Here is a 15,935-nt window from a genome sequence, read left to right on the forward strand (position 1 = left end):
AGAGGGAACTGAGGTGCCATACCTGAGAGATGGTTTAGTTCAGTCCTACTAGTCTTCACCTCATTTAACAGCTGATCTCTCTCATGTCTGATGTCCTTCACTGCTCGGAGCCGCTCAGAGCCTGCATTCACCAGCTTCACCTTCTCCAGTTCGAGGTCACTCACTCGGGCTTCAAGCTCCCTAATCTTTGCATCTTTTTTATCTTTTAAAATCTGGTTTGACAAAGACAAAATACAGTAAAAGAATGTGTACATCTATAGCACAAACCAGTCTCATTGATACTCTATCTACTTTTAATGTCAGTACTTCTAAGGACACTAATATAGTTTTCCTGTGATAGAATACCCATGAGGAGCAACTTAGGGTATACGTATGGGTGGTACTTTGGCTCCCAGTTTCTGAGGATGCATCATGACAGGAAGGTATGGGAGCTAGGACATCTCAGTCCAGTGGCAGGGACGTGCTGTGAGGGTTCCTGACATCTTGGCAGGTCAGAAAGCAAAGAACTCAGGCCAGAACCCAAAGCAAATATTACCTTCAAGACCTGCCTCCAGTCACCCATTTTTGCTGGCTAGGTCACAGAACCAACGGTTTTACAACCATCTAACTCATCACTGTCACCTTGGGAACAAGCATTCAAGCCACAAGACTGGGAGGACATCCCAAACTCAAACCATAATAGTTGGTAAAGGACAGAGACTAGCAACAGAGATGGAAGGAGGCGTGTGGGAGGGTGATGGATGTGAGGGAGGATGATAGATGTGAGGGAGGGTGATGATGTGAGGAGGGTGATAGATATGAGGGAGGGAGATGGATATGAGGGAGGGGGTGGATGTGAAGGAGGGGGATGGATGTGAGAGGGAGGGGGATGGGGTGAGGGAGGGGGATGGATGTGAGGGAGGGGGATAGATTGAGGGAGGGGGATGGAGGTGAGGGAGGATGGATGTGAGGGAGGGAGATGGATGTGAGGGGAGGGGCTGCCTGTTCCTGTTCATCAAGATGGCTCACAAGGCTGGCCTCTGGCTGGCATTTAGGAATTCATGAAACCTTTTTGACACTTAGCTGCTAAGAGTAAGTGTCAAAACTGTTGTAAACTGTTTCTGTGAGCTGTGTAGTTAGGCTGAACACCTGCTTCCCTTCTTGGAGACAAAAAACTGAACCCTGCCACAAATAGGCACATACATCATCAGCCTCCATTAAAACATCCTGGGACTGTGCCCACAATAAACTCTGCGGGCAGCATTTTAGTTTTCATGGTTTCTTGCTGGGGTAGTTGAGTATGTATGGAGCATAAAGTGACTTTTGGAAACTGGTTTTCTCTGGGCTTTACCACATTACCTTTTTCTTTTGGCAGCTCTTACTGTTTGAATCTAGGGCTCCCTCCACAGGCTCATGATCTGAATGCTTGTTACCTAGCTGGCAGTGCTACTTTGAGTACTTTTTTTTCCTCTTTTTTTTTTTTTTTTCGAGTCAAGGTTTCTCTGTGTAGCCCTGGCTGTCCTGGAACTCATTCTATAGACTAGGCTAGCCTCGAACTCAGAAATCTGCCTGCCTCTGCCTCCCAAGTGCTGGGATTAAAGGCATGCGCCACCACTACCCAGCTTTGAGTACCTTCTTAATAGAAATAGACTACAGGGACAAGCCTTTGAAGGTTACACCCAGTCCAGTTTGCTTACTGATCTATATAGTAAATTCCAGGACAGCCATGGTTACATAGTGAAAAAATATCAAAAAAAAAAAAAAAAAAAAAAAAAGCCAGATTTTGTGTTTTGTGATTTGTTCTTGGAATCCCAGAGCTTGGCAGAATAATCACTGCAAGTCTGAGGTTAGCTTAAGCCAACCTCATGAGATTTGTGGGACTTGGCTTAAAAAAAATTCATAAAGATATGGGGAGAAAAAAATCCCTACAATGACAACTAAGGGGGCTGGAGAGATAGCTCAGTGGTTAAGAGCACTGACTACTCTTCTGAAGGTCCAGAGTTCAAATCCCAGCAACCACATGGTGGCTCACAACCATCCGTTAATGAGATCTGCTACCCTCTTCCAGTGTGTCTGAAGACAGCTACAGTGTACTCATATACATAAAAAATCTTTTAAAAAACAAAAAGACAACTAAGCTGTGTGCCCTGCTTTAACTTTGATTTGACTCACTTATGCAGTAAGGAGGGTCATTACTTGAACGGGATAACAGAATGGGGGAAAAGACTAATATTTACATAGGCCAGCTTGACTTTGATGCATGTTTTCTTATCTAATCCACACAGTAGTCCAATCAAGTTGTTGTGTCTTTCTGTTTCCTTGTAATTGTCACAGACACATGCTCGGAGCGAGAGTCAGTGAGCAGGCCCATGCTATATAGTTATTAGGAAGGAGGACATGGGGGTCAAACTCCCATCTGAGAACACATCTCCCACTCCAGGCTCGGGGACCACTCCACAGAGAGGCTGCACTCCTTGCCGTTTTCCTTTTGACCCTGAGCCATTTTGGAGTCCCACATTCCTTTTACAGAGTGGAAGTAGAGATCTCTTCTTAAAAACCCCACATGCACATCAATCAACTCAGATGCTTTCTACAGTAGGCCCCAAACCTCAAGAACCCTTCCCAATAATTAGGTCTTTGTTGCTTTGAGACCAGAAAATTCAAGAGCTAACCGGCCCACAAGCACCACGCAGACCTTAAACTCCTGCAGCTCCAGCTTCCGGTCATTAATCTCTTTCTCCAGCTGAGCCTTCTCCACTTGCATAGCACCCGCGGTCCGTCCATGCTGGCCTACCAGCTGAGTCATGTTCTCAATCTGCTGCCTCAGAATCTCAATGACCTTGTCCTTTTCCGCCATCTGGAGTTTGAGCGCCTCACACTCCGTCTGCACGTTTCTGAGGTGGTCGCCCTCATTCTTCAGGTGTTGAAGCTCCTGCAACTTCAAGTCCACCCGGGAGCGGAGCTTCGTGATCTCTGCATTGGTGGCCTCGATGGCGCGTTCCTTCTCTTGGAGGGAAGCTGTCAGGTCAGACACTGTCCTCTCGGAGCTCTCAAGGTTCATCTTCTTGGCTGTCAACTCTTCCACCACCTTGCGCAGCATCTCCTTGGTGGACTCCAGCTGTGCAGTGAGGGAGGACACTTTCTCCAGACTCTCGTTCTTCCCCTGAATGGCTGCCATCTTTAGTAAAAGGAAATTTCATCATTACTACTATTTTTATTGTCATTATTATTTGGTGGGAGGCAGGCAAGTTAACTCAAAGGATGAAATCCTGAACTGAACAGTTCAAATAGCCTAACTTAAATCATTTTGCTGTCAGATCATCAGGACTCGGTGTGTGTTTGTATATAAAGAAGCTCTGTGGGTTGGAGAGATGGCTCAGTGGTTAAGAGCTCTTCCAGAGGTCCTGAGTTCAATTCCCAGCAACCACATGGTGGCTCACACCATCTGCAATTGGATCCGATGCCCTTTTCTACAGTGTACTCATATAAATAAAATAAATCTTTTAAAAATTAAAAAGAAGGAGGAGGAGGAGCAGAAGGAGGAGCAGGAGCAGGAGCAGGAGCAGGAGCTCTGCAAGCAAACATAAAGAACATTCTTCCCCCAGGAAGAGGCCAGCCACCCAGCAATGGCACAGCTTGTATGCTCTCACCTGCCGCTCCATCTGGCCCTGACACTCGCTCTTCATGGCCTTGAGCAGGGCCTCCAGTCTCTGCACCTCCATGTTCCTGTCATCCAGCTCTCGCCGCAGGTGGTCGATAGTGATGCTGTTGCCTGTGTCTCGGTCCCACAGACGCTTGTTCTGCTCCTTCTCCAGACTCAGCTCCTTCTCCCTCTTGTGAAGATCTGCCTAAAAGAAGTGACAATGTTCTTTCTCCACCCACCGTCATATGATCATATGTCGTATGAAACAAGCTCACCTGTTTGCCTCACCTGATTTGGAGCTGTGTGATCTGAGAAGCCTTAGATAATTCAAAGTGAAGCTTTTCAACAGCTTGACTAAGAGTGATTATTTCCTAGAAAATTCTACTAATATTTTGCTTAAATATTTTTGCTCATCTCTGAGTAGTATCTCACAACTGTAATCTCTACATTTGGTAAGTACATCATTTGTGTTTTGAACATCATTTTGCTTCAAAATGAATACATCACTTGAATTTAGTAGATGGCAGTTCTAACTCAAAAACTATGGCTACTTGAAAGCTTATATCATTTAACACTGTAATAGCCATGCCTAAGGAAAAAGACCCAGAGAATATAATACCTTTTTAAAAACACGTGATGTACCGGACGTGGTGGCGCACGCCTTTAATCCCAGCACTTGGGAGGCAGAGGCAGGCAGATTTCTGAGTTCCAGGCCAGCCTGGTCTACAAAGTGAGTTCCAGGACAGCCAGGGCTATACAGAGAAACCCTGTCTCGAAAAAACAATAAATAAATAAATAAATAAATAAATAAATAAATAAAACACGTGACATACATAGAATGATATTCCATATGAATGCACAAATATTTTATAAAAGTCATAATTTTATAATGTTAATTAGTTTGTGAAATGTAATGAAAATTCCCCCAGACTCCAAATCCTGTACTTTAGAGCAAAATCTCACCAAGAGCTTTTGGAGTTGGTCGTCCAGATTTCCTGACTCCTGACTGAACTGGTCCCGCTCTGTGCGCGCCTCGGTGAGCTCTGAATTGGCAAGGACTAACTGCTTCTCCAGCTCTTCTATCTGGAAGAAATTCCAAATCAAACACATGCAGCCAGGCTGGCTATACCCAAACAAAGCCTTCCGAGAACAGCTAGTTTCCCTGAGAGTTGAAACGGAAAGGTCTTAGGCAGGGTTTTCTAGCCTTAACATCTCCATAGGAGTTAGTGTGGATATTAATCAAAATGAAGCACTTGTGACTGCTGTATCTGGGCACAGTACACTGAGTTTTTACTCCTCAGAATTTATCTTCTTGTGGCATAATGTGCTGTAGACCCCAACAAGTGACTCTTGGAATACCAAGAAGAGCTATTTTGCTTTAGCATATCAGAGTCTCAGAATAGCATAGTGGTACATGCATGCCTTTAGTTCCAGCACGTGGGAGATAAAGGCAGCCGGATCTCTGTGAGCTAAAGGCCAGCCTGGTCTACAGAGTGAGTTCCAGGATAGTCAGAGCTATACAATGAGACCTTGTCTTGAAAGCACACACACACACACAAACACACACACAATTAGAGTCTCAGATACTGAATATAAAAGAACGAGTCAGGATAGTATTCCTGCTGTCATCATGGTGCCATATTTCAGAAGAATGAATGGATAGCTATAGATTTAGAGTCAGGAGAATATAGCATTGGACAATTTAAGCATTCAAAACTTCATTCTCTTCAACTACAAACAGGAATGAGAGTCAGCTTTAATGAATATATTTTTCCTTCAGTCAGGGCAGCTATTTTTCTGAAGAAAGAGAAATGTAGTTCACTGAACCAATGATGTAACACAGAGTGATTCCTTTCACAAACTCAGCCCTTAGCAGGTCTACAGGAGGGCATTGCCTTCAGGACTGCAAATGTTCCTACAGCCCTCAACACAGAGTGGAGATCCCAGACTACGGAGACTATGGGTTTTGATCTGAGCGGAGCCACACAATATGAAGAATTAGATAATGAACCATTTCATAAGAACATGTTACTACTTAGTGTTATGCAATGAACCTCACCATAGTTACAACTATTTAATCATCTACTTTCTAGAATTCAAAAAGGTTTCATACTGGCATAAATATTACACATTTCTTCCTATTCTTAAGGCTATTAAATAGGCTTGAAAATTTGTGTCAAGAGTAAAACAGTTTGGATGTGATCAAACTTTCTTAACTGGAAAACATATGACCAAGACAAATTTTTTCTTAATAACTTTTTATTTTTACTTGAAACAGATTCATTTAAAATGTTCATTTATTAAACCAATATATAGGCAATAATGACATTATACACATATGTACCTATCTCCTTGACAAGAAAGCACACACGTGTAGGGCTTCTATATCTATTTACATGGATATATAAGTAATCTAAGAGCTAATATAGAAATATCATACAGTTATGCATTCGTCTATAATGTAGTATCAGCGCCTATAGAACTTAGAACATAAATTTTGACATTTACACTGAATATATGTTTAAGTTGGCTTTGCGTGATTATGTTATATATTAAAAATATTTCATGAGGATTAAAAGTACATAAAGCACAAGGTTCTGATTGATTATACTTTATAATGCTACAATGCATTCTCACAAGTATTAAGTATGCATGAAATATTAGGTTATAGATTGTATTTGATTGTAAGATGCATATTATAAACAATTTCACAAGAATTAATTGATTACTGGCTTGTTCTGCTGTAACTAACTTAAGAAGTATCTTTAACCTGGAGATATAGCTCAGTGGAAGAGTGCCTGTTAGATTGAACCCCTAGTACTAAAACAAACAAACAAACAAACAAACAAAACAAACAAAACCCACACCAGTGAGAAAACTTTGATTCGTATGCCCCATCTGAGGACAGATACAGAGAAAGATGAGCGTATAACCTCTAACCTACGAGCAAATGAATCATCAGCGAGGTGGCCTTGTCAACCCAGTCACTGAGAGGAAAGCCTGAGTGAGCACACTCAGGAGAGAGTAGGAGCCGCAACATCTTCCTGCCGTCACACAGCCATTCTGTGGGCTGGCAGGCTCAGGGAGACTGTGCTGGGCTCTGGTCACATACCAGCATGCCTCCACTTTGCTGAGGTACAATTTTTAAAGATGTTCTTCATGGTCTTTCATGTTCCCTCCAATTGTGTACCTTTACTTTTTAAAAATATTTTTTTCTGATTATTTAAGTGTTTCATGACTTATAGGAAAAGTATCAAAAAAGATTGGACTAGATTCTGTGTGTTCTCTACTTGGGCCCTAAGTTTAACAAGTCTTTAGTTTGGATCACCGCTCTCCTAGCTGGGCGCAAACCTTCACTCCTTGAGCAAAGGATTATTTGTATATGCTCTTTCAAAATAGCTCTGTTTTTACTGCAAAAAGAAAAATTAAAATCGGGGTGGCTCTTTCACAATATCAAACTTGACAATAACAGGAGGCCAAAACTAGAGAGATAGGAGGGGGAGGGGGAGCGGAGGGAGGGGAGGGAGGGGAGGGGAGGGGAGGGGAGGGGAGGGAGAAGCACCTTTTCTGGCACCCACCTGCCCTCCGGCCTGTCCTCCCCACCCGTCCTCCCGCAGAGCCCCCTCCACCACCACCACCACCCCCAGCTGGCAGGCAGGGACCTGGCTCTGTAGCTGTCAGTACTGACTCGGCTGCTAAGCTCTGCTTTTACCTCTCACTTTTTAGCGCACATGCGCCTGTGTGCACGGTGTGTGCATTAATCCATCGCTCGCACACACAGATGGACAGTGAAAGGGAAAACCAGTGGAGTCGCAGCCGAGCTGATACAAACAGCTGTAGACAAAACTGCCAAGAAAAGCCTTCAGAATGTGCAGAAGCACGGACGCGGGACAGACAGACAGTGAAGCTTCCTCCTCCTTTCTTTCCACATAGCAGCCTGGTTTTCCCTTTTCACCATCCATGAACAACAGACTTTTTGGGTTGGATCAGTACAAATTAGTACAAGATTTTTATTCAAATTTCACTGATTTTAGGAGTGTCGGCCAATCACATCAAATCATATTACAGCCATGCTTTATTTTTTGTTTTTATGAATGTGCTTTCTTTCGCTCTGATTCTGTGCTTCAGCTTGAAGCTGCACAGAACTCTGAAGCCTTTATACGCTCTGCTAGCACAGTGGACAGCTCCAGACAGTGCTGCTCCATCTTCACTATGGACTAGGCAATCCAGCACCAACTACTGTCAACAGAGGATGAACTTAGAAAGATAGTGGTATGTTTTTGTTGTTGTTGTTGTCAAAAAGCGAAAGTTAAGAGTAAAGCCAAATCTACAGAGCCAATAGTGACAGCTTCTACTGGTCCAGATTCGTAAAGGGGAATTCTGGAGGCTCCTAAATGGAAAGAAAAGAATAGAAGACAGCATTATAGTAAAACACTTTTGTCAGCTTTTAAAAAGGCTACATCTAAAATTTTTCTAGATATACAATGTGTGTTTTCACCAATATGAAATACTTGTTAACCTGAAAAAATTATCCTTTGTAACAGCTTTTCTCTGAATTTCCACATTCTAGGTAGAAAAGTTTTGTTCAGGCTTATCAAAAGCATCTTGTTTTTAAGGCAGTCTCAGGCGGTCTTAAACTCCTCATGTAGCCAAGGACAACCGTGAACCTCGGATGACCCTGCTCCTACTGCCCAGTCACTGGCATGTCAAGCATGTGCTACCGTCTTAGGTGTGCTCTAGCACACCATGTTAGCTATGTTCTGGGGACCCTGTACTGGGGGTCGACTCAGAACTAAGAATGCTAAGCAGGCACTCCCCCAACTGAGCTCTATCCTCAACCTATTATTTTCTTTGCTTTTTTTCTCTTGGTTTTTGAACATTATATACTAAGATCTGTACTGAAACACCAAAGGAGACCGTGTATCTTAAGATTTTAACAACATAAAGTCACAATATATGAAAATTAAACAAACTGTGCACAAGAATATGCTTTTTAAATCTTGCATCCAAGTCTTCCTAACAAAACCATTTCATAGTATAATATTTTGTGTTCCTCCAAATCAAATCCTCATTGTAACATGCTTGATCTTTGTTGCTCAGTTACACCAAGCAGGCAGCAGGAGTTGCTTCCTCAGGAGAGCCTAGTTATCCGTCAGCAGGTTCGAATCCCTTCAGTTAACGATATATTTTATCAACACTTCAAGGATCTGATTAAAACTGACAAGCCCCTTTTTTTGAGATGGGGCCTTAAGATGTAGCTCAGGCAGGCCTTGAATGCACGAGCTTCCTAAACCAGCCTCCCATGTGCTGGCTATCCTCCATATTAAGTGTTTACTACTTAAGACTGTCAGAAGTCAGGGCTGGAGACATGACCCAGTGGTTAAGAGCACTGACTGTTCTTCCAGAGTTCAATTGCCAGCAACCGACTGGTAGCTCAAAACCATGTGATCTGATGTCCTCTTCTGGCATGGAGGTGTACATGCAGATAGAGCATTAATATACATTAAATAAAGAAATACTTAAAAGAAGATTATCAAAAGTCTTGGTGAGAACTGGGCGTGGTGGCGCACACCTTTAATCCCAGCACTCGGTGGGAGGCAGGTGGATTTCTGAGTTTGAGGCCAGCCTGGTCTACAAAGTGAGTTCCGGGACAGCCAGGGATACACAGAGAAACCCTGTCTCAAAAAAACAAAAAAAACAAAAAGTCTTGGTGATCAATTATTTACATTAGAACACATTAGGACAATAGTCCTAATACGTCAAAATGATATATTAGACAAGATAGATAAGCAAACTGGATGAAGCTTATGAAGAGATCATTTTTTCAAGCTACAATATAATAAAGAACCATAGTAATTACAATTGACATAAGAAAACATAGGCGAATTGAGCTTGACTTAGTAGTTTGTGACTTTTCAGAGTCTTATATCAGTAAATATCTGTCTTTTCAGAATGGTTTGGATAGTCAAGAATAACACTTTAAAAAAAAAACCACCTTTTTACTGGACTATAATACAATGGTGCTCCTCTGTCTGTCAGATTATCATGTAACATCCTCCTAGCCATACTATATTGAAACCATTACTATCCTTCTGTTCTGGCTTCTGAAGGGAAGGCCATGTCCTTTGTATAGGATGCTTTGTCTACAAGGGAGTGGACAATCACCATCAACACAAAGGTTTGTCCTGAGAAAAGAAACTAGAAAACAAAAGTGAGCTTCTCTTGGCTTTATTGAGTTGGGTCCCAAGGGATGCTCTGAGGTAGGATTGAGGTAGTAGTGATTAAAATTATCTTGCCCCGAGACTAAAAGCTATACAGAGAGATTTTAAAAGAAGGGATGCTATTCAAACTACAACCCCTAGTTAATCATAAAATCAGTTTAATGATCTTCAAGTCAACATCTGAGGAGAGAGAATACCACCTGACATTTAATAGAGGTAAATGGCTTTCTTCGCTTACTGCATGGACTCCCTTCCCGTGAGTAGTGATCAAAATGTTTGCAAGACATGGCTGGGGTGAGAGTATACAGTTCCTGTTAATTTCCTCTGCTGACTTTAATAAAACCATGTGAAAATTTCCTCCTCTTGCTACAGAGTTAAAGGTAGACATCTAATGTACATCATTGAGACAAGGAAGACAGCACCTTCCTGTGGTCATCACTGGAATGGCAGTGGAAGTTAAGCTGTGCTGTGCACAGGACAGTAAGTAAATGTGTGGAAGACTTAGTGCTGCACTGTCTGTCCATTAAGTCTGCCAGCACAGAGACCAGCTTCCTCTATTGCAGCTAACAGAATGGTTGTCATTTATAAAAGGTGTGGTAGCTGCATTACCTCCTATTCTAAATGACCACCCTAAAATAAATAAGGTATAGGAAACTGAATAAACATGATGGCAAAAACTGTACCTGAGTTATCTCTGCAAGGCTCTCTAAAGCAGTGGTTCCCCGTCCTAATGCTGTGACCCTTTAATACATTTCTTCATGTTATGGTGACCCAACCATAAAATTATTTCATTGCTATTTCATAACTGTAATTTTGCTACTGTTATGAATTATAACATAAATATCTGATATGCAGGATATCTGAAATGCCACCTCTGTGAAAGGGTGAGAACTACTGCTCTATGACAACCTAAGTGGACTTATCTTCCAAACTTTCACAAAGTAAGACACTGCACAGGAAGTGGAACCCAACCACTTAAGGCAAACATCAACACCCTTCTCAGGGATGCAGAACATGACCTCCTCTGAAAGGAAACTCTTGTTCTTCTAGTTTTAGGAATTTCACTGTTTTCAAATGGTTGAAATTAACAAAAAATCTAAGCTCTGAATAAATGGTTGATAATAATATGGAATCATGGAGATGGTGGGCATCCTGGATATGGAGCTGTGGGCTCTAGGGACTAGGAACCATATGCTGTGGGTGGCAGTAATTGAACTCAGGTCTCTCTGTAAAAGCAGTACACAATCTTGACTGCTGAGCCATCTCTCCAGACTCACCTCCTGCAAAATATTATTATCTGCTTTTAAGAGAAATTATATGACGAAATAGGAAGACCGAGTTTCCTAATTTTTACTTTAATTATTTTGAGTAATCTTAAAATTTTGTTTTCTAGACACAAAAATGATTAGAAGTTGAAGGGATGAATTAAGTCCCCAAAGCATTGGTGGTAGACACAGACAGCTGGCCACACTTGCTAAAGCCAAGCCTTAGAAAAAGATAAATGGCATAGTTCTAATCTTTATTTTTTTAACTTAATTTTGTGGTAGTGAGGATTAATCTAGAGCTTCAGGCATGCAAGACTAGTGTTATCCCTACACTCTGTGCTACTCAATTTATTATCTAGAAATTACCTGAAAAATATTTCACAATCACTTTATAATGAATTTAAGCATCAACTTAAATAAAAGTTTATAAGTTAACAGATAATTTAGCATGTTTGTTTACCAACTAACACTGATTTTAAAAATATTCCTTTAGTTAGAAATTATTGATTGTTCATTTTCAAACAAACTATTAAAAATAATTATTGATTCAATGTGCAAAAAAACAGCCCTTGGAAGTGATGTTTAAACTGACCTTATCTTCATACATCCTTTTGGACTCCCTCAGTTCAGAACGCAGCTGAGAAACCGTAGACTCTAAGTCACTGAGCTGGCGCATATACATGGAGTTCTGGTTCCTTGCCTGTTCTCTAAAAAGTGTTGAATGGGCAGAAAAGCAGATATCAAATTAAGAATATGCATGGTACCTCATGGGCCCTCACATCTCTTAGATACTACCAGTAATGACTTTATGTGGAGTCATTAGAACAACAGTCTTTCATTATACAAACTTGTTTCTTCTGAGTTACAGCTCAGGGTTGAGGACAATGCTTAGAGATATAAGTTAGGCATGCTGTATGTAAAATTCTGTTAAATTCCAAGCACCTAAAACAAGTTACTTGCCAAAGCTCATGGTGTGTGTGTGTGTGTGTATGTATATATATGTATATACACATATATGCATATATATATACACATATATGTGTGTGTTCATTACATTATTATCTACTTCTGCAATATGATTAAAAATATCAGCACTGGAGGATAGAGAGATGGCTCAGTGATTATGAGTGTTAACTATGCAATCATGAGTAGCAGTTTTACGACCCCAGCACCTATGTAACATGCTGTACATTCTGAAAATACCTAGAACTACAGCTCTCAGAACTCAGATGCTCTTTATGGTCCCCACATGCACATAGGTCCTTGTATGTGCACACACAGGTATACATACTTATACAAATACAGTAGACCTTTAAAATAAAAGGGCTATACATAGTTTTTTGCATTAGTTCAAATTATAAAATTTCTTATGCACATATATTTTATGTATATATTTGAACATATATACCTATGTATAACTTTGTTCATAGATGCACACATAATTATATATATATATGTGTGTGTGTGTATATATGTACACATATGTAGGACACATATTTTGTCCTATCATTTTAAATATGAACTCAGCAAATCCCAGGATTCATACACAGTGACACAAAAGCATGTCTCAGAAGTTTTATCACTTTCACATGGAAATTACTAAGCAATTTCAAAAAGGTATTAGGACAGCATAATAGAATAATACCTGCAGGCTTGTCTCTTCAAAGAAAGAGGATGCTTACCTGTTCGCCTGGAATGCTGGGAAGAGTGTACTTTCCAACCTGGTGATCCTTTGCTATCAGACTCTACCCATATCCCTCAGAATTTATCTTTTGCTTATCCCAGCCCCTTTCCTCCTAAATCTTGAGCATTGCTTCTGGACCATAAAACCCATCCTTATGAGAGATGCCACTTGTACTTTACAGAAGCCTAAGTGACTGGTATGCTACCTTAGGGCCAGGCCAAAACTGACACTGACAGACATATTTTCCTTAGTCATTCTCCCTAGACCCTAAATCTTGGCTACTATCTCTGCATCAATAGTACCCATCTTTGTACTTTGAAAATAATTTCAATGTAAACATGTCTTAATCTCTGCTATACTCATGGGACTGAGATAATTGTTATCAGAATTTTTCTTTCCAAAGTTGTGCTGTGCTTAAATATGACTAAAATAAACCAACTGCCACCTGACCTTTGAGGTTTGGCCCAGCACCAGCTACCTAAGTTAGACTGAACCAACTTTCACTCTTCCCTCCCCTGGATCATTTCCCTATCAGCAATAAAACCTGCAGGGACACCCCTTCCCCTTGCAAGACTACAGTCACAGATAACAGTAATGAGCTGCCAGGTGAGTTCTGGAACTCAAACCCAGGTCTGCTGCAAGAGCAACAAGTGCTACTAACGGCTGAGCCAAATCTCCAGTTTAAAATAATAGTTTTTAAGTTACAATAAATGGAATCAATTTCAAACTAGTAGTACACACATACTGAATGATTTCCAGTTGACTCTGGACACTGTTGGCTTGGCTTCGAGCACTGCTGGCTTTCTCCGTAAGTCCTGTTATCTCAACTTCATGTTCACTGATCAGCTGCTCAATCCTAAGCAAGAACAAAGTGACTGTTAGAATATAGGAAGCCCTTCTCACCTATGAATTATCTCAAGTTAATGCTTGCAACACCTTCAGACTTAGTATTTGTTCCAGTTCTATATATGCTACTCTTCCATCTGTTTGAGACAGTATGATGGTTTGTATGCTTGGCCCAGAGAGTGGAACTATTAGGAGGTGTGGCCTTGTTAGAGTAGGTGTGTCACTGTAGGCATGGGCTTTAAGACCCTCATCCTAGCTGCCTGGAAGTCAGTCTTCTCTTAGCTGCCTTTGGAACAAGAAGTAGAACTCTTAGCTCCTCCAGAACCAGATTTGCCAGGACGCTGCCATGCTCCCATCTTGATGATAATGGACTGAACTTCAGAACCTGTAAGTCAGCCCCAATTAAATGTTGTCCTTATAAGAGTTGCTTTGGTCATGGTGTCTGTTCACAGCAGTAAAACCCTAAGACCGACTTTAATTTTGTAGTCCTAGCTGGCCTCTACCTTCTCAGTGTTGAGATTACAGATATTACTAACATGCCTGGGTTTTAAACTATTATTATTCATTCTCTCTCTCCATTATCCTCTCTCTCTCTCTCTCTCTCTCTCTCTCTCTCTCTCTCTCTCTCTCCTCCCCTCTTTCTTTCTTCTTTCTCTCTCTCTCTCTCTCTCTCTTTCTTTCTTTCTCTCTTTCTTTCTTTCCTTCCTTTTGAGACAATATCTCTCTTATTATGTAGCTCTGGTTGTCCTGGAACTTGCTGTGTACACCAGGCTACCTTCAAAATGGCCAAGATCCACCTGGCTCTGTCTCCTGAGTGTTGTGACTAAAGGCATGCATCACCATGCCCAGCATGCTGCTCCTACACTAGAATCCCAGCTAGGGTTTCAGAATTCTGAATCTGCATTTCAGTAGCAATAAACTAGGAGAACTAAACAAGGCATGGTGGTATGTGACTCTGGTCCTGTACTTGAGAAGATGAAGCAGGAAGATCATTGGAATCCAGAAATTTATGGTCAGCCTGGGTGACAGAGAGAGATCCTGTTTTGTAAACCTTGAATACTATAAGCAATATATGTTTGTTACACGATATGAATACTATATGCTATATCTCCCGGGAGATCTAGAGAAGGATCCCATCAATCAAACACATTATGAATACAAGCTTACAACTCTTTGACTAAGTCACAGAGTGTTAAGTGTTTCATTTAACCAAGTAGCAGGTAAGTGACAAGTCACTCTTAGATCAACTTAGGCTCTTCTACCCAGGCTCTGTCAGGCCAACCACAGCAAGAATAGTCTCATTCTTGCTATTTGGTCAATTGTTGACAGGTGATTAAGTTGCTTACCCTTGAGCTTGAAAATCTATCTCCATGGCCTACCTTTAGGAGGACTCATCAAGCCTATGCGAGTAATGTTCGACCCACCAATGCCCTCAGCTTCTTCTCACTGGAAATCCCCACTTGTCCTTATTGTGTTGGGAGATGAACTCATTCTCTTCCCCTGTAGCAAAATTTACAGTGCTCTAGGCTTAAATAAAGGCTTCCTTACAGCTTTAACTGGCGTCGGAAGAAAACTAAGTTTGCTACAGGTCATTAAGGCTATTTTTGTTTTTGTTATCTCTGAGTTTATAGAGTTTAGAACTACAGGGGAGGCTACAACTAGAATACAGTATCCCCATAAGTTGTTGTTTCAGTCGGACACCTACCGATCTTGATGTTGTTGAAGTAATAGTTCTATTTTGTTCTGTGATTCAGATTTCAGGGTTTCAAGCTGATCCTCTACCTGATTTTAAAATAGAGATATTAATTTAAAATAGAGATATTAATTTGGGTGTTGGTAATTGTAAAGCTTAGAAAATGCAGTTTCTATGAAAGGAATGCATTAGGGAGTTATACATAGAAATAATACTAAATGAAGCTCTATGCCGGTATTTTATAGCACTTGCACACTGGCTATGCTTCCACTTAGCTGTATAGGTAAAATAGCTAGTTTTCTATCAGGAGAGAGCATTGTGTATCATTCAGAGAACAAAATATGAAGGCTTGGCTTATTTTTAAGAATTTAAAAACTATCTCTCAATGCATTGTAATATAAACCAGTGTTCTCACCACTTACTGGAAATATCCTCCCTTTAAGAAAAGAGATTTCTGTGTCTAATTCTCTTAGGATTTTACTAATAGCTGAGCCCAGGCTGCGGAAGTGCATGGTAGACATGCTGTCGTGTTCACATATTTTCTTGCCTGAGGCTTCTTCAAAGTCAACTAAGATTGATCGGATTTCTTGAAGCACGCCTTCAT

General features: G+C 41.0%; 1 protein-coding gene across 1 annotated transcript in view; it reads right to left on the minus strand.

Annotated features, from left to right (window-relative positions):
• Positions 1 to 15,935, minus strand: part of Ccdc158 (coiled-coil domain containing 158) — a 66,308-nt gene that overhangs the window by 32,926 nt on the left and 17,447 nt on the right. The window contains 8 exon segments of the mRNA XM_021162407.1: positions 23 to 212; positions 2,675 to 3,157; positions 3,630 to 3,827; positions 4,586 to 4,705; positions 11,701 to 11,815; positions 13,538 to 13,648; positions 15,344 to 15,420; positions 15,754 to 15,935. The exon segment at positions 15,754 to 15,935 is cut by the window's right edge and continues 79 nt beyond it. Coding sequence (XP_021018066.1) covers positions 23 to 212; positions 2,675 to 3,157; positions 3,630 to 3,827; positions 4,586 to 4,705; positions 11,701 to 11,815; positions 13,538 to 13,648; positions 15,344 to 15,420; positions 15,754 to 15,935 — 1,476 coding nt within the window.

This window comes from Mus caroli, chromosome 5 (assembly GCF_900094665.2).
Source record: "Mus caroli chromosome 5, CAROLI_EIJ_v1.1, whole genome shotgun sequence".
Classification (NCBI taxonomy): domain Eukaryota; kingdom Metazoa; phylum Chordata; class Mammalia; order Rodentia; family Muridae; genus Mus; species Mus caroli.